The sequence below is a fragment of the Meleagris gallopavo genome, chromosome 6 (assembly GCF_905368555.1).
Source record: "Meleagris gallopavo chromosome 6, MGAL_WU_HG_1.1, whole genome shotgun sequence".
In the NCBI taxonomy this organism is placed as follows: domain Eukaryota; kingdom Metazoa; phylum Chordata; class Aves; order Galliformes; family Phasianidae; genus Meleagris; species Meleagris gallopavo.
In genome coordinates, this window is record NC_139409.1 from 42,831,845 (window position 1) to 42,857,719 (window position 25,875).

Genomic DNA, 25,875 nt, shown 5'->3' on the forward strand with positions numbered 1-25,875 from the left:
TTGTATTGTTGGTTTGCTTCCCCGCTTAGAGAAAAGGCTGTCCAAAGGTGGGCTGGTATCAGCAACTCAGGAAAGTCCCTGCCTTCTAGGTGTGGCAGCACCATGCAGTTGCTTTAACACACCAATGTCACATTCCTAACACACCTTAGAATAGTGAAACACTTGCAGCCCATACTGTGAAACGAAACTATTTATTTTATTTACACTTCTCAAACTCTAGCTGTCAAGTACTCACACTACATCACACACTGCCAGCAAGATAAAACAGTGATCAAGAATTCACCCATAAGGGGCTATAAAAAAGGAAGCTGTTCCTTCTGAAGAAGCCAAACCCATGCCTGTGCTCAGACACTGCAGTGACTCACTGGTTCGCTGAGTGAGTTAGGACTGCTCTGCTTGTGTGAAGATGTTGATTCAGGACAGTGTTGAGCATCACAAAGAGCTGCGCATTTTGGTGGGCTGGTCAAAAGTAGTTCACTTGGTCAGCTTTGGATTTTCATGTGCCACTGTTTTCAGAATTTCAGATGCCAGGGAGGCAACAGCAACATCAGCGTGAGAGCTAGGAATTGAACAGTGACAACTGTTAAATACTTTCAAGGGAAAACATTTTGTTGAAATCCCCATTTGCAATTATCTATGCTGGAAAATTCTCAGCATCACCCACTGAGTAACTTTACCCCATTTTCCTGTTGAGCAAGGACACGCAACTAGTGGTTTTATCCTGCAGCAGATCTTGTGTAAAAACGAGTTCCAGTTTAAATTCACAGTAACTGCTGCCTTGCTCAATCTCCTCTGTGAACAGAAAGATAAAATCTACCACGTCCCCATGAATCCCACACACGCACAGCTTGACAGGGAAATGACTCCACTTCTGCTTTCTCCCATGCAGAAACAAGCAGTTGTTTTGGGGTTTTTTGTTTGTTTGTTTGTTTGTTTTTGTTTTTTTTTATAAGCTGCCATCCTTCATTATTAACACAGGAAGTACAGCAGTAGGCCAACTTGCAGCTTCCCTTGTTGCTGCTAATGACAAACCTACTGACACTGTCTTCTGGGGAACACAAAAACTGCCCATGAAATCCCAAAGATGCACATGAAATCCCAAAGTCCACATTGTGAACCGATTTCTTAACAAGCATCAGTTTAAAGCAGACAATTCAGTTACCTGAAACAAACACATGTTGACAACTGAGGAATGCACTGCTAAGACCCCACAGTTCGAAGTTCAGATTGAATTCCACCTCACTACTAAGCATGATGGGTTGGTTACGTACCAACCCCAAGGCTGCCTGTTCTGACTAGCCAACAATACGTAACAGAGAGTTTGGCAAGAGGCAGCTGCTACAAGGCTGCAGGAGAGCACCGAGAGCAGCTTGCTGCCCAGCTGTGTCCCTGCCAGCAATGGCACTGCTTGGTTGTTGTCTTCCTTCTGCTGCGCTGAAAGAGGAGAAACCGGTCTGTGAAAAACAAGCGAAGCAAAAACACGCCTCACCCACTCCGACCTAGTGCTGGTATGTGGGTGGCAGGGCCTGGGAGTTCAGGCTGCTCGTGTTTCCAATTTGGCATGAAGTTTGGAAAGGCTTCTTAGCAGGGTTCAAAGCACAGGTGAGAAGAGGAGGCTGAAATGAGTAGGTGACAAGGGATATTCTAGGGAAGATGGCACAGGAGAGGGAGTTTGAGGAGATGGCAGAATGTCTGTAATGTCCATATACGGAAAGGCCACTTGGCTACAGTTGATTGAGCATGCTAACCCCAGCCTTTTCCTGTCTACCTGTAAGCCATTTGTCCATGCTTGAGACCCAGGCTAGATCCCTCCCAGGCTCCTCAGCAGGTGAATGGACAGAGATGTGCCTTCCTTAAAGAATGGGAGGAGGGAAAATGAAATCCATGAGCTCCTGGGAGCCTTCCTGCCACTGCTGCAAGCAGAGGAGCCTGACCTATGATTTCATCTCCTGAGCGTCTTCAGTCAAACGAGAGACTGCTGCTTATTCTGGACTCTGTAGCATGTGGTTTTCTGAGTACAGAATTGTGCAGATAACAATTAGAGGAGATCAGAAAGGCAGACTCAGAGCTGGCTGCTGGATGGGCTGCGCAGCGCATTTAACGCTGAAATGCAGTGAAAGAGATTGAAAACGTTCTAAAACAAGAAAAAATCTTCTTTTCCCACTGTCACATCACTGTCATCTTCAGTGGCAGTGCCAGCGTCTCCCTTAGGGAGAGCTGTCATTTTGTTAGTTGGATAATTTACCATGTCATACAAAAAAGGTGAGTCAGCAGCTGTTCAGGATGGGCTTGGTGTGTCTCAGCACACAGATCCTCAAACTCACCACTTCCTGACCATTTCCTCTCTATTCATGTCCCTGCTCCCATCACAGGGTGACATCAAGGAGTCATCCCAGACCACCGCCTGTGTTCGGGAGCGCAGAGAGCACTGAGTGTTTCAAGAATTGATCTAAAAAATACCATCTCTGATTTATTTTCACCAGGAGCAAAATGGAGCCTAACGGCCTGCAGTTGGGGTGCAGAGAACAGCAATTCATTCATTTATACATCCAAGGGGGGGGATTAGGTGAGGGAAAGTCCAAGGGAGAGGAGCTGAGGTCTGGCCAAGCTGCTGGGACCAGCACCTCTGTTCCTGCAGAAGAAGCCCTGGCAGTGCCCACAGCCTCATGCCTTTGCTGGAAAGCCACAGGTATTTGCAAACAAAAGCATCCCTGTTCTTCAGCGGCATATTTAGAAAAAAAAAATCAGCTTGCAAGCATACCACACAGTTTGGTTACTTTAAAACAGGGCACAACTACCACATTGTGCATCTCGCCCACTATGCCAAGAAACACGGACCAGTATCCGGTTATAAAAGAGACTGATTGTTTGAAATAAAATAAAAAAAAAAACAAGTTTAACATGACAGATGTGCACCAGCACAGGCTGGCGGTGCAGCTGACTGTGGCCAGCCACAGCTGGGATCAAAGCGGGCCACAGATCCGCCACAGAGCTGTGATGGAGGGGGCCAAGGGTGGAAACCTGAGGGGCCTCTACTGCAGGAGGCGATGCTGGAAGAAGTCGGGGCAGACAGGAGGCGGAGAGCTCCCATCCTGAAAGCCCCGAAGCCCGAGGGGACGCACCTGGCAGGCTGGGCCAGGCTCTGCAGAGCACAGAGCAGAGCATCGCCATCACTCTTCAGGCTCTCCGAGCACTTCTCGTTTGAAGTTATCTGGAACAAAAAGAAAGAAAGCTTATCAAAGGCATAGAAAGAAATTCCTCTCTGTCATTTTCTGTGGGATAGGAAAGAGGGAAACAAGTTACAGCATTTGTTACCCTTGTAAATGGAATGTGACACTAAAGACACCCAAGAGAAAAGTCCCTTTTACCAAACAGGACTGAAGTTTAGGCACAGGCTGTCTAAAATGTCTCAGCTTAATTAACAAAATCCGTTCTTTTTCTGAGCGCCTGCATATGTGTGTGAGTTCACACATCACAGTCTGCCAACCCTGATTTCATCCTTAGGACCACTGCAAATACAAACCTATTGATTCTGAATTCCAGGGGGACCCTAGAAAAAAACAACCAAGCCTATAACAGTCTTAACATCAGGACATGTGGGGTTTTCTCAGGTTGAAAGTCGCTACAGTGGAAAGAACTGCATTTCAGTTGTTTCTTGCTGCTCACCATTCATTTGGAATATTGCCTGCACAGGGCTGTCTCCTATAGAGCAGGCAATGAATGACCCAGGCTGTATATCCTTCAGTATCAAGAGCATCCTGATCACAGCTGAATTTGCTGTGACTGCTTTCTCTCACTCATCTGTAACAGCTGGTTTATGAGGTCTCCAGCCTTACACAACACAGCCACACAGCTACAGGCAGCTGCACATTCCCTGATCCAATGGCAGAGTGAATGGGAAGGCCACGGGGACACAGCTTTAACCTGCTCAGCACTGTGGCACAGACACTGGACACCTAACAGCTTGCTGAAGCAGCAGTCCTATCACAAAACTGGGGGGGAGGAGGAAGCAAAGTGTTGCATATCAGTTCCTGCTTGCAAAGGTAAGTAAATCTTGGCCAAACAGAAAGGAAAAGGAGAGGATCAGAGCAGCTGATTCTTTTGATACTGGAGGAGTTAATGCCTGAAACAACAACTTCTAATCCCAAAATCTGGCAAGGACTTTTAAGCCTTAGCATGCCATGGCTGGTCCTATTTACCACTGATCAAGCAACATGTCTTTGAGTCTCCCTTTTAAATTACACGAGAAGCTGTACTTAGAGCTGCCACCCCCACCATTTATCAGCAATGATTCTCAGTCACTACAACTGTAATCAGAACATCCTGTTGTTAGCAGGAATAGAGATCTGTCTGTAGTGCACTAAAATCTATCCTGTGTGTCGGGGAAAAAAAACAGTGACCTCATTACCTAAATATAAATCATTAGTAAATTCTGATTACACGTTATTGGGCATTTTTACTCTCCTGAGGTCATTTCAGAACCCTTTGATTTATATTTCAGCAATCCATTATATTTCAGTAACCCACTCGCCTTTAATTCACATCCCATAGCTGCAAAAGACATCTTGTAATCTGAGTTCTGAATTTCAGACAAAGACAAAACTGTAACAGGCTGTTGAGAGAGCAAAGTGCTCCAACCACAAGACACTGCTATTCCTCCCCAGGGAGAGCTCCTAGCCTCTACTGAACACTTCCAACCAACTCCGAGGTACCCCTCATGCTCATTCCCCCCATTTATCCCACACACTTGAAGGAAAAGAGGTCATAGCAGAACAGTCACTGAAACCTGGATCATGCTTCATGGAGTTAAGATGTCAAACAAAGGCTGCTGGTATCTCTAGTTCTAATAAACCCTAATGCTTAAGTGCTGAAAGCTGTACCACCTTAGTGTTTTTTAACAACTTGTCTTTTGTGCATTATACATCAACCGTTCAAAGCATGCTCAATTATAATACCTTATATCAGTTTTTTGTTTTCTTTTTCTTTTAATTCTGAAACTCTGCTTCAATTAATGACTTCGTCCTATGGAATTTTAGGATCTGACTACAAGTTTGCCTGTGTTGCAGCATGCCTCGTGCCATTATCATCATAGAATCACAGAATGGGTTGGGTTGGATTGGGTTGGAAGGGACCTTAAAGACCACCCAGCCACAATCCCCTGCCATGGGCAGAGCTGCCAACCAACAAGACCAGGCTGCCCAGGGCCCATCCAGGCTGGCATTGAGTGCCTCCAGGGATGGGGCACCACAGCTTCTCTGGATAGTTGTACCAGCTGTACCAGCTGTACCAGGGCCTTGTTGCTCTCTGAGTAAAGAATTTATTCCTAATATCTAGCCTAAATCTCCCCTACCTAGATAGCACTGCAGTGATGCATTGCCAGGAGTGCAGGTGGCATCCCAAGGCAGGAACTGGATCAGCAGCACTTTGCAGACTTCTTAACGTATTAAAAGATTGCTCAGTTTTTGTCTTCATTTTGTTCCACAAATAAAAATAAGTTAACACATCAAGCTGTCAGCAATCAAACTTTTTGGAGCCACATGTACTTCTCATGCATTTCATTTTCTTCTTCTCCTTCCCAGCACTTCCGTATCCTTTATCCACAGCAGTTCTACTTCAGTTAGAATTTTAACAACTTCTTTAGTGATCTCTCGTAACAATGCTGATTTGTCAGGGCTGGCTATAGCACATACTTAATCACTAATCAATAGCTGTTCCATTAATTTAAAATGTAATTAAAATCACAGTTTAGTTGCATATTCTCTGCAATTTTAAAATAATTTCAAAATGGCTTTTCTTTATTAAGCTAATAGCCATTCCAAAGCTTTCCTTCCTTCAGTTCTATTCAGCAAGGATGAGTCATAAAGAATTCTGTAATTGATATGTAAAGATCAGTATTACTTACACTTGAGAGTAACTGTCCAGGTATTGTGGGGCTGCTGAGGGTGAGTGCAGGAAAGGGGACAGCATGAAGCACCCAAAGGAAGAATGCTTTTGTGGCACTGAGGGACATGGTTAGTGGGCATGGTGGTGATGGGTTGGCAGTAGGACTAGATAGTCTTAGAGGCCTTTTCCAACCTTAACGATTCTGTGACTCGATGATTCTTTGCTAATAAACTGAGAAGTCTTCGATTTTTGGCCCAAGAAATTTTTGCAAGTCATTTTTCAAGAAAACATGGAGATCTAAGAGAATTAATTTTCTTAAGGCCTCTGGTTTCACCATACTTTCCCTCATTAGTCAAAACTCACAAAAATAGTAACGTAGGACTGAGTTAAAAATGATCCTGCGGCTAGCTGCTCTGTCACCATTTTGAAGAGAAAGACATCATTATAGAGTCACAGAATATGCAGATTTGGAAGGGACCAACAAGGATCATAGATAACCGTTCTGCTTTTTGGAGGTTTAAAGAGACTGCAGGCCTGATCTCTGTGAAGCAATGGCGCACAGACACAAGCAGGCTGCTTCATAAATGCTCTTTCACATGAACTTGGCTTTCTTTCCTAAATGTGGCTCAATGTTCTAATCTCAAAGTGATGCTTCCTACTTTTTCCTCAAGCTTTAAATGCAATTAAGCCAATTATCAGCTGAATTTCTCACTCAGCTTTGCTAGCAATGGGGGCAGTCACCGTCAGTATATGGGCTGGTTTACCAAACATCAGACATTCACAGGTTTAGAATCACTGTGACAGCAACATGTACCCAAGCACTAAGCACCTCAAAGGACCTTCTGTGAACAAGAGCTTTGGCTCATGCTGCAATCAGAACAATCACATTTCTTCCCCGTGCACTACCTGAGGTTCTATGTAGGACATGAACAAACAATGTCACAAAATACAGTGTTGTCAAAGCATTGCCACAGCCAATGTGACAGCCCAGTGAATAAGTGAATGGAATAGCATCATTGGAAATGGGACTGGAGAAGAAAACCTCCCCGTGCTGCTGACCTCTTGTATCTTTAAATGTCCTGAGATGGACTTTTTCTTCCAGTCTGTCTCTCCGAGCTATTTGCAGGCAGTGCAGGAATCAAACAAAGTGCATTCCTTGGTTTGTCATTTACCATTTGCGGACAGTAACACTCAGCCACTGCCTCTTACAGAGTGGCTCTGTGACCAAGAATACGCTCAAGGAGAGATTAGTGCAGGTGGGAGTGCTCACAAGGGTGGCTGCACAGTACTGTTGCTCCCCGTGATGTATGAGATTCATAGTAAGGACTGAGCACTTTTGTGACATCCATCCCATCAGAGCAGGCTTCCTTGCTTCTCTTCTCTCTACAAATGGTTCACCGCAGAGAGACAGACGGAATGTGTGGGGGAAGAACAAATCAAGTCAGACGAGTTATATTTATGTTACTAACTGCCAACTCATCTGAACAGGTCTGAGCAATGTTGCTGGACCATAAAAACAAGAAATGAAAGTTACAAACGCATGAGTGTTCCAGGTGTGCTTTGGCAAGTACTACTATAGCCAGGGATTGCAGACACAAAGACACTGTGGCCTTCAGATCCTGCAAATACATGTGAAAACAAGCAGGTATTTGTGACAAAAAACCCCTACATCAGACAGTTTAACTCTGATTTTAGAATTCAAAAATCTTTTTTTTCCTTTTTATGAATAAAATTCATGTTATGCTGAAGACAGCAGCAAGCTCCATTTGACTTTGATAAGGCCAAGATTTCACCCAATGTGTTTTGTTGTCTTGTAATTTGTAGGTGTGTGGGTTTATTCCAAGCTTAAAGCAGTTTTCACTGCTAACTTGCAGACAGCCGGGCTCCAGGCAGGCTGAGCACGCTGCCTCAAGGGCCTGTTGAGTGAGACAAGGCAGGTCTGCTCCCATTGTATCACTATTAATTGGTTTTGGTACTGAGGTTGGAATTGGATGATCTTTGAGGTCTCTTGCAACCCAAGCCATTCTACAACTCCGTGATTTTGAGTGTTCCTTGACACCTTTCGCTTCATAACCTTTATAACCCTCTTTATAACTCAGAAAATAGATATTATCACAGCTTCTATCTTCTACAACTGAATTCAGAAGATTTGACTTAGTGGAGGTGGACAGGGCTATCTCTTTACATCCTTTAGAACCAGTTGGCCACAGCAACTCCATCAGCAAAAGTAACCCACAGTCCTGTCCGGCGAACGGTAGCTTCAAGATGCCAGAGAAGACTTCCACACACTGTTGCAGGGTTACGTTACACACAGAATCATAGAAACATTAATGTTGGAAAAGACCACTAAGATCATCTAGCCCAACCTCAACCCATCCCCATCATGCCCACTAACCACATCCCTGAGTGCCACATCCCTGAGTGCCACATCTACACATTTCTTGAATGCCTCCAGGGTTGGTGACTCCACCACTTCCCTGCGCTGCCGTTCCAATATATGCAGCCTGTTCCATAGTGCACATTAGTAAGCCCAGCATCAACATGACATTAAAAATAAACACTTGCCACTGTGTTGCTGGTGACCTTATCCACAAACACAGGTTCATCCATCATCTGCATGCTGACAGTTCCATGAGGTATCAATTCAGACTAATTTCAGTCTGCCCAAGCATTCCCTGCTGGGCCCAAATATCAGCTTTAGCAAAAAGGGCCATGGACAGAGCTTGTACACACTGGCAAGCCTCTCATAGGTCTCACTGTATCTGAAGAGACCAACAACTCCTAGATACCTGCTGGTCTCATATGAATTCTCCCATACAAAAGAAAAAGGATAAATCTACCATTTATATTTTCCCATGAAACCACAAAACAGCCTGACTACACAGTTTGGAATTATACCCAAATTTAATTGATATATGCTCCAGAAGTTAGGGATGGCCTCCTTTTCTGGGCATAGCAATAAATACAACTGACCCCAGATCTTTCACTACCATACTTCATGCTATGGTGATTCAAAATTATTTCAAATGTTTCTATGCATGTATGGATAAGAATCATTACTACAGATAACTCATCTTCTCACTATTAGGAAAAAAGGTGACACCCAGAATATATATTGGAAAGTGCTGACCTTTAAATGGCAATTACTATACAGGAAAAGTATGAAAGCAACCAAGCAAGTACCAATTTCATTAATGCCTACACATATCCAAGGATGCAAACACTTGAGCAGCCATGCCTGTGATGCAAAAAGGAACTGACTAAATCTCTATGAACTGCCAAATACTTACAACTCACTGGAGAAATTTGAGTTTTAATGCATAGCCTCAAAAAATTAAAAAATAAAAGAAACCCAAGAACAACAACAGAGAAAGCTGGTCTTGCTTTAAAATGCTCCTCATAAAAATACAGACTACTATGCCATGATGAAGCCGTATTTGAGTGGATACTGTCAAATTGTCCTTTTACAGAATTGTTGGTGCAATTCAGGCTTCCCCTGGCAGAACCTTTATATAACGTTAACTTTTGCTGAGGATGAAGCAGAAGAACTTCGTGCTCACATTGGTTATCATATGGCCTTGAGCACAGGACCCCAACAACTGAAAACCTGTACAACTTGACTTCAGGTTTTAGATTTACCATTCCAAGAATAGAAGGAATATCAGGAGTTATATTAAAAATACAGAATATGAAAAACAAATACTTGAAGAATAAAAAGAGCAACAAAATCTTAAAAATCATTACAGACTATGAGTTTAAGCTAAATACTAAAGCATTAAACATTAATTCCTTCATAACCCTTATAGGTTTTATAGGCTATTATAGGCTTAATTTCTATGGACACGTAAAACTTGACGTTTTCTTTTAGTACCAAAAATGAATGGTTCTTCATACAGTAAAAAAAGACAAAACATGGGTCTGAACAGTTTTTATTAGAGGAGAAAGGCATCATTTTTATTCTTTGTATAAAAAGCAACGGAATATGTAAATGACTGAACAGGGATATAAGTCTCTAAACCATCTATTTCTGAGGGAAATTACGCTTTATGTAATGGTTCAATTTGCATAAAATTGTGAAATGGTCATAAAAACAAATGAACTTCTAAAAATCTGTCTGCTCATTGTCATGTGACAGATGGCTCTGGCTGCCTGGCAGAAAGCAAACAGCTACACAGTTGGTCCTCTCTGACCTCAAAAAGAATCATTTTGGTCTATCCACTTTTTCTGTTTGTTTGGTTCTTTTTTTAAAATGAGCACAGTTGAATTTAGGTATCTTTACAGCAGCCAGTAAGTCACGCATGTGCAATTACAGAGAAGAGGTCAAAAGGAAGTAATAGTGATGAGCCCAACAGATGACACAGCTGGGCAATCTCAAAAGAATTGCTCTACGTAAAATTACAGTGCACCAAAACACCAAACGAGTCCAACAATACTTTTGTGCTTGCAGAAACAATGAATTAGGACTCCATAACAAAAAATAACAATGATAGTCACTGGGAATTACGCTGGCCTTGAATGATGAATCAAATAAACAGGTAGCAGGTTTCAGAATGCTTGGCTTCACTGTACAATCAGAAGAAAAACATCTGTCTATGTGAAAACAGAGCGCATTTCTCACTGCTGACCATGACAGTTCTGCTTTCTGGATGGCTCCTGTATCTATTCCTAACCATACTGGGCTCCCAGCATCCAAACACCAGCACAGCTAATCCCTACAGATGGCTCTCAGAAAGTGAATGCATTTCCAAAGAAGGAGGTAAGAAACTTCACAGGTGCACAAGTCCACAGCTTGCCAGCTGCTGGAATAAATACTTTTCCTTCTTGCTGCTCTCTCAAGAGCAGGTTCCATACTTGATTCCCCTCGTTATAAGAGACCATCCAGTACAGACTGACCGAACACTTTAATATCAGTCATGAACAATCACCAAAATGGCAGCCCAACTCTGCACCCAAGGCAGACACGCACATTTCCAGACTTGCACTACTCATTCCAAATGAACAGACTAAAAAGAATTAATACCTCTATATGCCAACTTGCAAGTAAGAGTTTACACCAGAGGTTCATCCCTGCTCACTGCAGCTCCTCCTGCAGAAAAGCACAAGTTCTCTGTCACTCACGTTCTGGATGTCGTCACTATTAGCTGTTTTGTTCTGTTTGGACTCCATGTGCTTCACCCTGAGTACTGCTGGTTTAGTGCTATCAAGCAGCCAGTGATCTCATAACTACATACCCATTTTCCTCTTCCTATCTCAGCTCACAGGTACCCACACTTGCTGATGACCACATTCATCAGTCATGAATAGATTCCTGAGCAGTTTTCCTGTGCCTTTGTCAATTCACTATGTTCCAGCTTCTCGCAGTGTGTAGATGAAAGAAATCCTTGCAGCTGTCCCTAACATAATACCATCTTCCAGTTCTTTATAGTCATATTTCAAGAAACAGATAAGTGTAAACACTGCAGAATTTCTTTGCTGCAACTGAAAAACAAAAGGGCCTCAAGACAAGGTTAAATGATTTAGAGCAGAAACTTGCAAAGAAAAGATAAATTGCCTTTTTTTTTTTTTTTTTTTTTTACTCTCAGTACAGTGCTTTACAGTCATCTTAATCTTTTCTTATCAGCTGACATTTCCAACTCATGCAAGAAGTGCTCTTATTATGCTAGGGAGCAAGAAGGATCAAGCTCTTCAACCTGGCAGTCTTCTATCAACAACAAAAGCGAAAAGATACGGCGACTGCAGGTCCAACATGATGTCATTAACCAATGACACAAATGGTAATGTACTGTATTACTGTTGATAAAAGATGTCATGGAAGTCCAAGGTTCATTTTATTTAAGGGCAAACTCAAGCTGCTGGTAACTCATCCCTGACAGTTTAAAAAGAAGGGCAGCACAAGACAACTCTGCAGAAATACTTGATGGCAGATAGAATGAGGAGGGGGACTGTGTGTGCAGCTCATGGGCATGGGGGATATTTCCTTCTGGTTTCACTGCCCAGCTGTGATCACCTAAGTGGGAGAAAGTAAGGAAGTATCTATCACAGTGTCAAGGAAAGAACAAAAAAATTACATGCTAGCTACTTAAATTGTTCTTCCCCACCACACAGAAGGCTGTCTGGTACTGAGTTATCACAGATACTCCAGCTTATCTTCTGCATTGTGTATTCAAACAAATTCTAGCTAAATGGAAACCATGCAATTAAGTAAATAATCACAAGCACTTGGGTTTAAACAATTGAAGAAATTACCAAGCACTTAGCTAGAATGTGACATCTACACACACACCCACTAAGTCGGCTAACTCAAACTGCCTCCGATGGTGATTTACAATAACCCATTGCATCCCATGCTGCAGAAGACTTGGGAGCAACAATCAGCTGGGCTGTATCAGGCAAGGGAGAATGAACTGCCAAGCAAGGGGTCAACAGCTCCTTCAACATCTGTGCTCTGAGGGTACTGTGATGGAAGTTCTTATTTTGAAAGCTCTGTAAATGTTATAATACTGAACTACTGACAGAGGAAAGATGCTAGTGCAACATTTTTAGTGCATCTTTATTTCTATAAAACACATCCAAATTGAAATTAATTATGTCATCTACTAGCAACGCGGTCCAAGGGCCTTGACAAATGAACTTTTCTGGGTTTAGCTGCCATGTTTTTTTGTTTTGTTTTTAAGGTAAAAACCACTGCCCTAGCTGGCTGCTGCATTTCACTGCCAGTGGTGCCTGACACCCCACAGCAGGAACAGGAGAATAAAATCCCTTCTTACATCACTGAGCTCACACACCTTTGTCACTTAAGGTGGAGATTAAGAGGCAGAAAACCGAAAAGACAGAACTTTCTTGGCGAAGAAACAAGTCCACAACAAAGGGAAAATCTTGGCCTTCCATAGACACAAAACACAGAATTGTCATACTAAGAAGCCTTTTTCCTATAGAAAGTAAACAGTTTAATTTGAATAGAACATTCACTGGAAAACAAACTGATTGTTTCTCTTTGTAACTCTGTAATACAACAAAGACTAACCATCATTTTGATGCTTATCTTGAACAAGCAGCCTAGAAGGCAATGTCTAATAAGAAAAAAATTTAGGAAGTGACTTTTATGTAAAATTGTCAAGCAAGTTCTATTGAAAAGTATAATAAATGTGAGCCCAGCTGCTGTGGCTCAACATTAACCAGCTTTGTGATGCATTGTTTGTTTGACCATGAGACGCTTGCTGAGACAAGTTAAATTTCAATCTTGAGTTGTATTATTAAGTCTTTCAGGGAGAAAATTCCTCTTTGTAGTTTTTGTTATCTCAAAATATGTTATATTTGAGTACCAGCAGATGAACAAACATACTCTTATTTTACACATGCATCGGCTTTTTGCTTTTATCTCGTGTGTGAAATTGGTGTTCAAGAAATGGATACCACTGGCTAAAAGCAATCCTAATGAATGCAGGCGTTCTGAGAAACTTCGCCCACGCAGATCAGACGGTGAACCTTACACTTAGCTTACAGCACTGCCACTGCTGCAGCTTTGGCTTCAGCTGAATAGACAATCCTATCGAACTGTGTACAAAAGGCTGCCGACAACACAGCTTTCAGCTATGATCTAATCAGGATGTGAACTGGGTATTTTCCCCCTCGTTTTCTTTGTGACTATGAGAAGAAAGTTGTCAAGTATTATCATCACTGCTAATACACACAATATCCAAACACAGGATCCACATACAGCATTTTGAACTTTATAAAGCAGTTTGTTTTATCCTAGACGCTTGTAGATAAAACCCTCCAGACATTTTTTGCTGATGGGCAGCTAATTACATCATTGTTTCCAGTTTGATGTTGCACAACTCCTGTGAACAAGGTGTGCCTTAAAATTAGATGGTGCAGCCCATACGCTTAACCTGATTAGGTCGATAATTTAAATATTAACACTGTTACGGAAACGAAAGCAGACATCCTCATTAAAAAGAAGTCATATACACTCATGTTGTGCATTTTTAAGACAAGACTTAATGCTTTCAGACTCAGAACGAACATCTGGATGTCTGCCACACAATACTGCCTTTTGCTCTCATACCTACAGTGGCAGTCAATTTGATAACTTTGTCCTCCAGGACAAGGTAACTGAGTCACAGCACAAACTTAATCGTGTCACAATACAAAGCTGGTATGATGATCTCATATTTGTTCCAGGAAAAGTAATAAACTCAGTTTCCTATTTACACTGGAAAAATCTAACTTTTGGTAAATATCTTACAAAGCCCCTGACCACACAGTACACAGAACAAGTAGTGTGATTGGCACACTATTAAGGAAAATTTTTGTGTAAACTAGACGGTGGAGTTTTGAAGTTTAATCAGATCCACGATCCTTTCTGGAAAAGGTTAAGGTACTTGGAAGTTATACTGATGTCAGGTTAAAAGTAATTTCATAGATTAAAGTAAAGATTTATTGTTCTATTTCAAGCACTCAATCCAATCTAAATTAGTTAGCTCATTTTGAAGCATGCAGAAACAAAATCTAAGATGACTAAACCTGACTTAAAAAGAATACCTGTCTAATCAAAGCCTCTAGCTCACCTGTTGGTTTTTTTTTTTGTTTTGTTTTGTTTTGTTTTTTGTGTGTGTGATTTTTTTTTTTATTTGGTAGAACTAGCAGGAAAAAGTTTTATCTTCTAAGAGCTGCTGATTGCTTATAAAGATTTGAAGAATATTGAGATTATCATTCTAAAACAGCACCCAGGGGAACTGGGTGGATCAAGGGATTGTTAACAAGATATCAAGTCTTTCACATCCACACTGCTGATTTAAATTCAATCCAAGACAAAGATCACCCATCTAGTGGCCATCTGATGATGTGCAAGAGAGGTGATATTCTTACTCTTACAGGCCTTAAGAACACAGAACTGCCAGCCAATTTGGCCCTGTTTGCAGTGAAACCGAGGAATGAGTTGACAACAAGAATAATTAAATCAACTTTTTATCCCTCAATACAGTAATACAAAACAAGGCATTGGCTTGCTGGATCAGGTTTAGATCACAATTACTTTCATTAAATTGCTTATAATAAGCGTTTCAGACTCAAAGACTACTAGGGAGAATTGAAATGAAGTATTTCAGTAAGGGAAAAATTACTAACTTCCAGGGTAGACATATTGGGTTTTAATGACTTATAATTTACAGAGAAGCCATCACTAGATGTGAGCGAGTCAGACAGCTTCCTATTATGGTTTTCTGAAGGAGCAGTCATTATCACATGTCAGCTGCTCATAACGTAGCACTCTTTAGTCTTCTCTCATTTCATAAAGGCAAACTAATCATTTCAAAACATTTATTTACCAGTGAATTTAGACTCTAGCTTCACTTACAGATTATGGTAAATATATCATTTTAATATACTTACTAGTTACAGCTGATTTACATGTGTTTGTTTGAATAGTTTGCAACTCCTAATACTATGACTTTTCATTTACTAATGGGTCTTAGAACAGATGAACTGCATGACATACGAAGATTACTCTTCGCTGACTACTGGACTGGGTCAGACTAAGAGTCCACCTCCCAGGCCTAAAGCTCTTTGCTCCCAGTACATGACTACATTTCAAATGGCTACAATGGAAACCAATCCCACAGCCAGCACATGGAGATGAACTGACTTACCTACATACAAATCAGTGGGTTGGGCACACAGCAACTGATGCAGCAGGAGCAGAGCCTCTTCCCTCAGTCAGCCTTCTTCCTTTCCCCATTCCCTCCCAAAGGTACTCCTTTCACCCCTTAACCCAAGGCCATTCCATCCCTTAACCCAAGACCCAAGGAGGTTCCCAGCAGGAACCTTTGAGCTCCATGGCAATTACTTCCCACCTGTAAGACAGGAAACCACGAAAGCATGAAATGGGAAAGGCTAGAGGAATCCTTTGTTGAGTCTTTCAAAGGATTCCTCTACTGAGTTCACTGCTCTACTAGGGATGGCAGCCTCTTTCCTTTGCTAGGTCTCAGGAAAAATCCAGACAAAAATGCCCCTTAGTCCAGGAAGAGGTAATATGGTCTCTAAATACTGAAAAGTACTGACCATCTACAGGCGTCTCCCTCCATGACTTCACCAAAAATTCATGTAGGTTCTAAATACTACCCTACAGCAGGTTTTCATAGCAGGCCAAAGCCACCCAGCACAGCAAGACAGGTTTCTTAGTCAGAGGTGAAGAGTAAAGCCACAGGCTGTGAAAGAGGACACCTTGCAGGAAGATACTAGTGATTTTCCTACTGATTCTTTCCTACTCTCTTCCTCTTGTGCACTCCCTTCCAGCTCCCGTTCACCCCCGGTTTTGCTAGCCATTGCTCTGTAGACACCCACATACTTGTTTCAGGGGATATACTGCATAACTGTCTTAGGGGATGAAAACGGCAAGCATAATTTATGGGAGGGGAATGGGGGGACAAGGTTCCTTCACATTATTACAGAAGTAACACCACCATCGACACTTCTTTCAGCATCCTTGGGGAAGCCTTGGGTACAGTCCTCTGTGAAATGGTTGGTGAGAACATAGAGATGACTGTTTGTGGCCAAATTCACAAGATTTGGCAAATGCCCGAATCAATGGAATCCATAAAGAGAAGGTCTACAGAGGAAGCCCTTTCTTCTCACATTTCCTGTCGTCTGTAAGAGGGGTGCCACCCTCTGCCAGGAGGCAGCTATTGTGCTTCGTGGTACCCTTCTATGCACAATCTGGCAATCCTGCCCATGGGCTGGGGGATTGTAACCAGAGGATCTTTGAGGTTTCTTTCAACCAAAGTCATTTTATGATTCTATGATCCTCCAATTCCTCTATCACATGAATGGGATGTTCGATCAGAGAAAAGTGACTCAGGACAAGGGGTCTTCCTCGAGCCACTCTTTGCCCTCTCTTTCCTGTCCTTTAGTACACTAGGTTGGGTAAAGCATGTGCCTTCAGACTCTTAAAGCATATTGCACCAGATGCCAATTTGCCACAACCAAGTAGCCTTTTTCACAGTATTATGGTAAGTGGACTGGCATACACTTTTGCTACATGCCAGCACCTTTCCAACAAGAATAAGGCTTACTTTTCTTCCTATCACGCAAGCCAAAATTTCCAAAAGGCTTTTACAAAGCCCGTGTCCTCTGACAGGCTACTGTAAAAATGACAGTAGGCCAATCCTCGTCAAAATTAAAAGCTGGTGATCATTACAGAAAACAAGCAGCAGTCCAAGAGAGGTGCTGACCCACTCAGAGGGAAGCTTCTTACTTCTGGTCCCACAGACACTTCTTAGACTAATATCATGCATGCTCCAAAGTCTGTATAGTTAGGGTGATTTTTCCCTATGTACATTAATATCTGTCATTACTGATATGATACTGAATATTATCTGCAATTCTGTCATCCATTCAATCAATATTTTGTCTGCAACTCTTCACAGTCAGTCTTAGTTTTAAATAACTCTCTATTATTAAAAACCTTTGTCACATTGCTGTTCATCTCTTTACTCAGACAATTTATGAATACATTCCATAGGAAAGATCTTGATAGGATTATGAGAATCATTCACATTTATGGTGAAAAACTAACCATTTATTATTTCTTATCATTTAAGCTGTTATTAATCTTGAGAAGAACTTTGCTCCCTCCTTTTCCAGCATCTTAGTTGCTTAAGGATGTCCTATCCTACTGAGACCTTATGGAAAGCCCAAAAATCCAAGTCTACTATATCAAAAAGATTATAACTCTACACAAACTACTGAATCACTTTCAGATGTGATACTGACTATTACTTAAGGTGTCATATTTACCTTTTGTTTACCTGTCCTTTCCTTATTACCTACCAGTCCTGTCTTAGAAAAGTCAATTAGTTGTTTGCAGGTCCCTGGAGACCTTTTAAAAATTTTAGTATAGATTTTACTTGATAGGTTGCATACCACAATTACAGGCTAAGCAACATCATGAGTTCCTCTAGAATTTCTGGACAACTGCGGACTATCACGACCAGGAGCAGCTGACCTGTTACTACTCAATTAAATTACTCTAAAACATCTTTTTGTAACACCTCAATTTGTAGACATTTCCTTATACATTTAAAAAAAAGTGATTGAGATGACAAAACTGTGTAACTTTTACTAGCAAAGTCAGAAAGTCTGAAAAGTGAAGTTTGTGGCATAAGACTTTCCCTCTTCAGAGGAATACTTCCTATGTCAGCATACGAGATGAATCTTTGATACAAAGATTTAGTAGTTTCTCAAAGCTCTGTAGATAGCAATGAATGACTACTTTCATTGCCAACAATGCAGTTTTTCATTTGATGAACTGATACATCATTAAAGAGGACTGTCTATGAGCATGCAGAATGACACTCTTGTCTCTATAAGACAATTATTTGAAAAATATACACATCAGAATATAAACCAGACAACTGACCACGATAGCTAACTCAATAATCAAATTGCTAGAAGTACATGAACAATAACCAAAATTATCTCTTCCTCAATGTTTATAGACAAGCATTCCATAAAATATAGAAAACTACAGACATTTGGAAGTTCTCCTGGATGTCACACCTGGAGGTAAGCCATTTCATCACCTTGAAATGGTTTCTTACGATTTCTCTTGAAATACACCCTGGATAAAACTCCTGCAGATAAGACAGTTATTAGTGATTGTGTCTGTTCATTATCACATTTCAATTCAAAAGTTTTGCATGTCAGAGGGACTATCCTAAAAAGTGACACTCAGTGACACTCCCTATAGGGCTTAACTTCTGAATTTGCTCATAAAAATTAAAATGAGAAAAGTTTTTGAAGAGCATGTTCCCATATATTTGTAGCACACGTATGACAAGCACACAAATATAATTAACATATCTAGCTTTTGAGTCTGAGAACAAATTGTAGGTTATTAGTTCTTGCTTAATGAAAGTACCACTGAGAAGTACTTTTTAAAAGGATAATAAGGCAGTGCAGAGGACTAAGATTCACAAAACTATTTAAGAGAAGAGGATAATTTTGTAATGGGTGTGGACTGTGGGAGTTTTCTGACTGGATGCTCAAAGCCAAGAAAAACTAATCCTTTCTTCTTTTCCTAAATGAAACAAAACCTTCTCATAAAGACATCACATAAATTGAAAAATGTTACTGCTACAGGACATGCAAGTACATTAAATCCAGGATATTACAGCATTTAATAAGCAGAAATCACAGTTTAGAGAAGGATACAAAATAAGAAATGTAAAATTAGAAAATGTTTGTTGCAAATGTATCTGAAAACATAACCACAATACTCGTGAGAACACTGCACATACACTGTTAGTAGAGGAAAATTTGCATAATTAAAAGGCATTGATAATTTTCGTAATGCAGGTGTAGCAGTAAGAACATCACTGCATTGTAATTAGGAGAATTATATGTCAGTCTCATTTTAAATTGAACTCTGAAACTTCAGACAGGTTAGTGACATTTATATGAGTAAAAGTTACTGGAACAACCATACTTAAAACACTAATGGGCAACTAACCTTTAGTTTGTTAGTTAAAAAAAATAGACTGTCAAAAGTATGCTGCTAACCAACATTTGAGGGCAAAAAAAAAAATTCTCTAGACAGTCTTTGATGATGTGGGACTGGAAGTGCTAAATTAGGGGAAATGTCAAAGAGTGGCTAGGGTGTGGAAACAGATGGATGACTGGCACACAGCAAAAAGTGCAAAACAAAAAAGTCCCATGGGTGAGGCTGCCCCAAGAATAAGCTGGAAGCTGACAGTGGGGAGGGAAGAAGAGTCTGGCAGAGGGCAGTTATGGCCTTATGGCCTTCATCTTTTTATTTCACAAAAAACGGATCTGGAAAGTCAAGGCACAGATGAAACTGAATTTGGTGAGGGATATGAAAAACAACAAAAAGAGTTTCTTTAGATACACTGAGCAGAAGAGACAGGCAAAGGAGCATGTATCCCTCTAATAAATGAAAAGGGAGAGTGAGTCTCCTCAGACTGAGAGAAGGCTGAGGTACTCAAGTTCTTGCCTCATTCTCCATGGCCAATCAGGCTTCCCACACCTACTCTGTCCCTGAACTTCTGAGCAGGGGCTTGAAAAGCAAACTCCTCCCTGCATAAGAGCAGAGCAAGTCTGAGACCACCTCATGAGGCTAAATGTGTACAAGTTTATCGGGCAGATAACATGCATCCCATAGTTCTGAAGGAACTGGCTGATGTGGTTGTAAAGTTGCTCTCCATCATATTTTAAAGATCATGTCTGTCAGGCAAAATCCCCTGTGACTGGAAAAAGGGAAACTTCATTCCCGTACTCAAGAAAGGGAAAAAGGAAGACCTGGGGAACTACAGGCTGGTGGGACTCACATATGTGCCTGAAAAGATCGTGGAGTGTCGGACTTAGGTAGAAGCAATCCCAGACATGAGTACAGACTCATTGAGAGTAGCCTTGAAGAGAAGGATGTGGGGGTCCTGGTGGACAAAAAGCTGGACATGAGCCAGTAAGGGTGCACTTGCAGCCCAGAAGGCCAACTGCATCAAAAGAAGGGTGGGCAGAAGGGTGAGGAAAGTGATTCTTCCCCTCTACTCTGTCCTCATGAGGTCCCAGCTGGAGTACTGGATCTAAGCATGGTGCCCCCAGTACAGCAAAGATGTGGACCTGTTGGTAAAGGTCCAGAGGAGGGCCACAAAGATGATCAAAGGGCTGGAGCACCTCTCCTATGACAATAGGTTGAGGGAGTTGGGCTTGTTCACCTTTGAGAAGAAAAGGCTTCAGGGAGACCTCACTGTGGCCTTCCTGTACTTGAAGGGAGCTTACAAGCACGAGGAAGACTGACATTTTACATGCTCTGATAGTTATAGGACAAGGAAGAATGGCTTTAAACTAAAAGAGGGGAAATTTAGGTTAGACAGTAGGAAGACATTTTTTTATTCAGAGGGTGATGAGGCACTGACACAGGCTGCCCATAGAGGTTATGGACATCCCATCTCCAGAGGCATTCAAAACCAAGTTGGAAGGAGTCATGGGCAGCCTAATCTAGTGGTTGGCAACCCTGCTCATGGCAGGGCAGTTGGAACTAGATGATCTTCAAGGTTTTCTCCAACCTAAGCCACTCTGTGATACTATGATTCTACCAAAAAAAAAAAAAAAAAGGATTGATTGCTGGTTAGGGTTATCGTCAGAGTAACACATTCCATGGAGAGCAGGTGGAATTTAAAATAGGATGACAACAGTTGGGAAAAGATTCTTCAGTGGATAGGGAACACTGGCTTATTGCTTTTCCTTCCCCTCCTTACTTAGGATGAACTCAGATCATGGAAATTGAGACACTGCCTACGTTCAAGTTTGCTTCTGGGGCTGACTGACAGAAGGTAATATTTCTTCACATCCTCTCTTCACAAAAACCTGTAGCAACAGATGGATTCTGCAGCATAATCTAAAGGTCAACAACTTCTGACCAGCAAACTAATGGGGAACAGACCAGAGGCTGCAGCAACATCAGCACTGGGGAAACCTAATTAAAAATGTGTTCATATTTAATCAGTGTTTCACAATTGCACAAGTATAGGGGCAGCACCTGATGTGCCCAAGTTATGCTCACACCAACAAATGAAACTTCAGTCAGGCAGTTCATGATGTGGGCAAGTGGTCAGTAAAACCAGTCACTCGCATCCAACAGCAGAGGTCATCAAGCAGTGAAACCAGTGCTGTCTCTGAAGCACTGCATGGCCTCTAAAATTGAAAGGCAGAGGTGAAATATCTCTGAAAATCAGTATTTTCTATTTGGTTTTACTAGTCAGGCTGAGGATACTCAGTGCCTTTGACAGTAACATTTTATCATTGAACTTGACACACACACTGACTTCTAGATACTAATCTACGCATTCACAGATCCATTCATATACACTAGCAAAGCCCAAAACACCAGTTACTGCAACAGTAGTAGTAATTTCAATTATGTAATTGATAATTTATTTTATTTAAATTCCAGAATTATTTTGTACTTTGACTATAATACCCCATACTTCCTTCAGTACACATTTTTCTAAATATGCTTCATAGAAACTTTTCCCTATTTTAGCAAAATTCTGAGATATTTTTTACACTACTGAAAGCATTTAGCTACATTTCCAGCTGCAGACTTTTAAACAGGAGCACAGAACATAAACACATGAGAAGGGGAAGCACACATTTTAAAGAGCTGGCTAAAAGCTGGCGCTTTGATTTTTGCCCTAGTTGTTGATTTGATTCCATGAGACCATGAAGAAGACCAACCAGTGGGAATTAAAACATTAGATCACAATAAATCAACACACATGAAAACATTAGCTCAGGCATTAAATTTACATTTTCCAGACCATTGGCTCTTGTGACCCAGAATATACTGGGAAATGTGAAATTCTGCTGTCAGTTCTGTAGCTCAGTTTCACTCTAGCCCAAAGCAGCAATTGTAAAGTGCAGTCTCTGGCTTCACTCTCTTGCCCCACACCGCAGCATACTTGGTTTTAGGCATGGCATACTTATAATCCAACTGTACATAGGAGCGGGGAAGATAAGGACCTTACTCAGCTTCAGAGGGGGCTGTTTAAATGGTAACAGGAGACCATAAAATCAGCCACAGAGCTGCAGGAAGCTTTAGCGCACTGGGTGAGATGGGAAATTTCAGACATTTTCTAATATGGAAGAAAATTTTAATGAGCATATATTAAGCTGCCACTTGTTGAATCATTTTGAGCTTCTAAAAAGACATTTCAAAAAAAAGTTTCAAGGTATGGCAAAGAATTCATTGCCAAAACAAAAATCAAGTTCTTTACACAAGCAATAACTTTTCAGACAGGTAGATTAAAAGAAGTCATCAGAAGTTTTAAAACTGTAACCAGATAATAGTGATAGTATCTCTTGATGATCTGTCAGGAAACTACAGAATAGCTTAGGAAAATTTAAACCTGAGGCAGACACTTAGAAAAATTGGAGCACAGTCACTCCAAAGTTATGGTTATGCAACTGTTACACAATTGTACTAGTCAGAAAATGCCAATAATAAGCAACCATACATGTCACATTGGGTACTGCCTATGCCAGAGAGGAAAAGAAAAATATATATTTTGCTGTATTTTGGCTAACCTGCTTTTAACTTCAGAAGAAGTTACATGCTTTCTCTCCCTAGTCTCACCACTGTTTTCCCCCAACTCTATGCTGCAATACATACCTTCCATGGATTGCTTTTTTTTCCCTCCTCCCTGTCTCCACATTATTTCAGACATCACACTAGAATAACACTGGCAGCTAATGTTTAAACACGCTCGCTGCTATCACAGTTTCAACAGCAGTGCACAAAGGCTGTGATGGTTGCATCCTACCCACTGCTATTCAGTCTGCTCAGCTCCACCGAGCCACCCTAGTGGGACACACACATAAAAGTCCCCTATTGATATCTAAAGTGAACAACAGCTCTCCCAGACCTCTAACTTCACCTCTCTTACAGAAAATTCATATAAAGAAAAATCAACATAACGAGCAAGTTTGTAGTGGGAACATTGCCCAGGCTAAAGAATATTTAATGCTCTCAAGCAATAACAAATCAGTTATGGAACATCTGTAGTAATAGAAACAGCATATGATAAAAATACAGATGGGTTTTGGAGTGTTCCTGTAATAAATTACCACTTACCTGTGATCAAATATCATTAATGTAACATATTCTACAGATAAAACTTCAAATCCATTCTCACTTCAACTGGCATTACCATAACAAGGCCTTGCCCCACAGATAGTACACGTGCCCTTTATGTGACATACAGCGAAGGTCAACAGGTTTTCTGATAAATGGGGATGGCTTGGGAGCTGTAGCCCTTCAATACACAAAAGGTGAAGTCGCTAGCATTTCTTTTTCATTCAGGGTAGCCATGGATTCAGGTTAGGGGGTTTGTGCATCAAGCCTAAAGACTGAGTATTAGAAGTAAGATAATGCACATCAAACTGGTTGCTCAGCTAATGATAAACTGCGTCCTTTGCTTTTTCTACAAGAGGTCTTAAAGCATTAAGCAGCATAGAACATGAGTAAAGATTCCTCCTCTTAAAGAAATGAAGAGAGGTTTCTCTCCTGATGGATTATAGAGGACAGCCTGGTTGCCTGAGCTACATCCACACTTTTCCATGAGGCTACTCAAGGGTGGGAGCTCTAAACACATCACACATCACACACACTTCATGGATACTCTGCTACTGGAGGTTAGGAGTTCTCCTTGTAGCTTCAGCTTAGCTGGGGCTAACTGGAAGAAGCATCACTTTCAGAAGTTACAGATGAATGCCCAGGTGGCCAACCCTCACCGATCCATGCAAGCAAAGCAAAGACCTTTGCAAGTCTCTCTAGCCAGATTGCTTTCCTTTGGGATCAAGTTACTCATGTATTCGATGATAATGAGTTTCTTGAAGAAATTTAAAACAAAAAACAGTTATTGCAGTTACTGGGATATTGGATAGGTTTTAAAGTCATAAACTGGATTTAGTACAGAAACTTTCTGTACAGGATTTACTTTTAAAAACAACAAAATTAAATCCACAGAGACTTCATCCAATAAACAAAAATATATATTTTTTTCCCTTCTGAAATCATATCCATTAATGTGAATTCACATACCAGAGAACTGAATCAAATATTAACATTGCTCAAATATTTAAACCTATACTGAGCAGGAAAAAGTGTGATCTGCTCACATTAATGGCTTGTTCTGTCATACGTAAATTTCACTAATGAAAGCAAGCAATTCTCTTTAGGGGAATGAACGAATGACTAAACAACAGACTTCAAATTTTATCAAGATAAATGAAGGAGTAGGACTACAATTCTTATGGGGAAAATTTAACAACCTGTTACTGTAATTTCTGATTTTGAACCACAGCCCTACAACATAGATATTGGCATTCCACACCATGTCAAAACAAGTCCCAATCACTGCAGGCTGTGATTTATTTTCTGATCCTAAAGCTAAGGAGGCAGATGCTAACTAGCCCTCTTTTATATCTGCTTGCAATTGCTTTACTGTGACTGAAGAAAAATAATTTAAATAACTTTCCTCATTCCGCTACTGAGATGCACAGTTTTTGTGACTTTACAATAATGGGTTGCTTCTAATATTTCTGCCAATTTGCTTAGGGAAAATTATTTGTATACTTATTGGAATTAAAGTTTTCAAGTGTTTATTTTCACCCTATTAAGGGCTCTTAAATAAGGATGACAGATCACAAAAAAAAGCACATTCTGAAAGGTTTCATTCTCTTTACCTATGTCTTTCAGGAACAATTCTAACAAACCAAAGTCATCCATGCACCAAAACTTCCTGGTATGACTATGTAGCTTAAGTGGTCCTTTCCAAAGCATGGTTTTCACAGTTAAAAAAAAAAATAATCATTTCACCTATTCACCTACTTAAGGTAATTGGAAGCAGGATGAGAGAATGTTTTATTATGTTGTTACAGTTGGTGTTGCAGCTGGAAAGATTATCACAGTGAAAATGGGAAAAGAAATAAACGAAGGAAATGCTTATCTGTATTCAAAGACCTAGGTTTGCAGGAAGCACTCCACAAAAGAGAGATCTCCAGAAAGAGATCCTTCCCCAGTGGCAGTCAGACCTTAAATGGGGTCTAGGAGGGGTGGAGTCACAACCCCTTCCGGTCACACAGCTGAATTGCCTTCACCTGGCTGACTCTGTGCTTTCCCCAGATGATCAATCAGTGGTACAGGCTGTGACATATGTATGTTACATATGTAAATACAATATCTAAATACTGCCTCAGAAAAACAGAAAGGGGGAAGGTAATTCACACTTATATAACAGCCACTACTACTATTTATTTGTACCGAAGCGGTGGTCAAAGGTCTGCCTCACAAGAATAGGGCCACAGCCTACAAGGGGAGGTATAGCAAGCAATCTTAGACCAGGCACAAAGTATGGGAAAACAAACGAAAAACAGTAATGGAGAGTAGAACAAAATGGTGTATCAAAATAACCT

At 40.9% G+C, this 25,875-nt stretch overlaps 1 protein-coding gene across 5 annotated transcripts in view; it reads right to left on the reverse strand.

Annotated features, from left to right (window-relative positions):
• Window positions 1–175: 175 nt before the first annotated feature.
• The window catches only part of ULK4 (unc-51 like kinase 4), a 219,771-nt gene continuing 194,071 nt past the window's right edge, over window positions 176–25,875 (reverse strand). For all 5 annotated transcript variants that reach the window (XM_010712967.4, XM_031553967.2, XM_085226515.1 and 2 more), the window contains 2 exons: window positions 3,123–3,211; window positions 176–559 (listed from right to left, as the gene is read on the reverse strand). In XM_010712967.4, coding sequence (XP_010711269.3) covers window positions 475–559; window positions 3,123–3,211 — 174 coding nt within the window. In that variant the 3' untranslated portion in view covers window positions 176–474. The remainder of the gene's footprint in view (window positions 560–3,122; window positions 3,212–25,875) is intronic.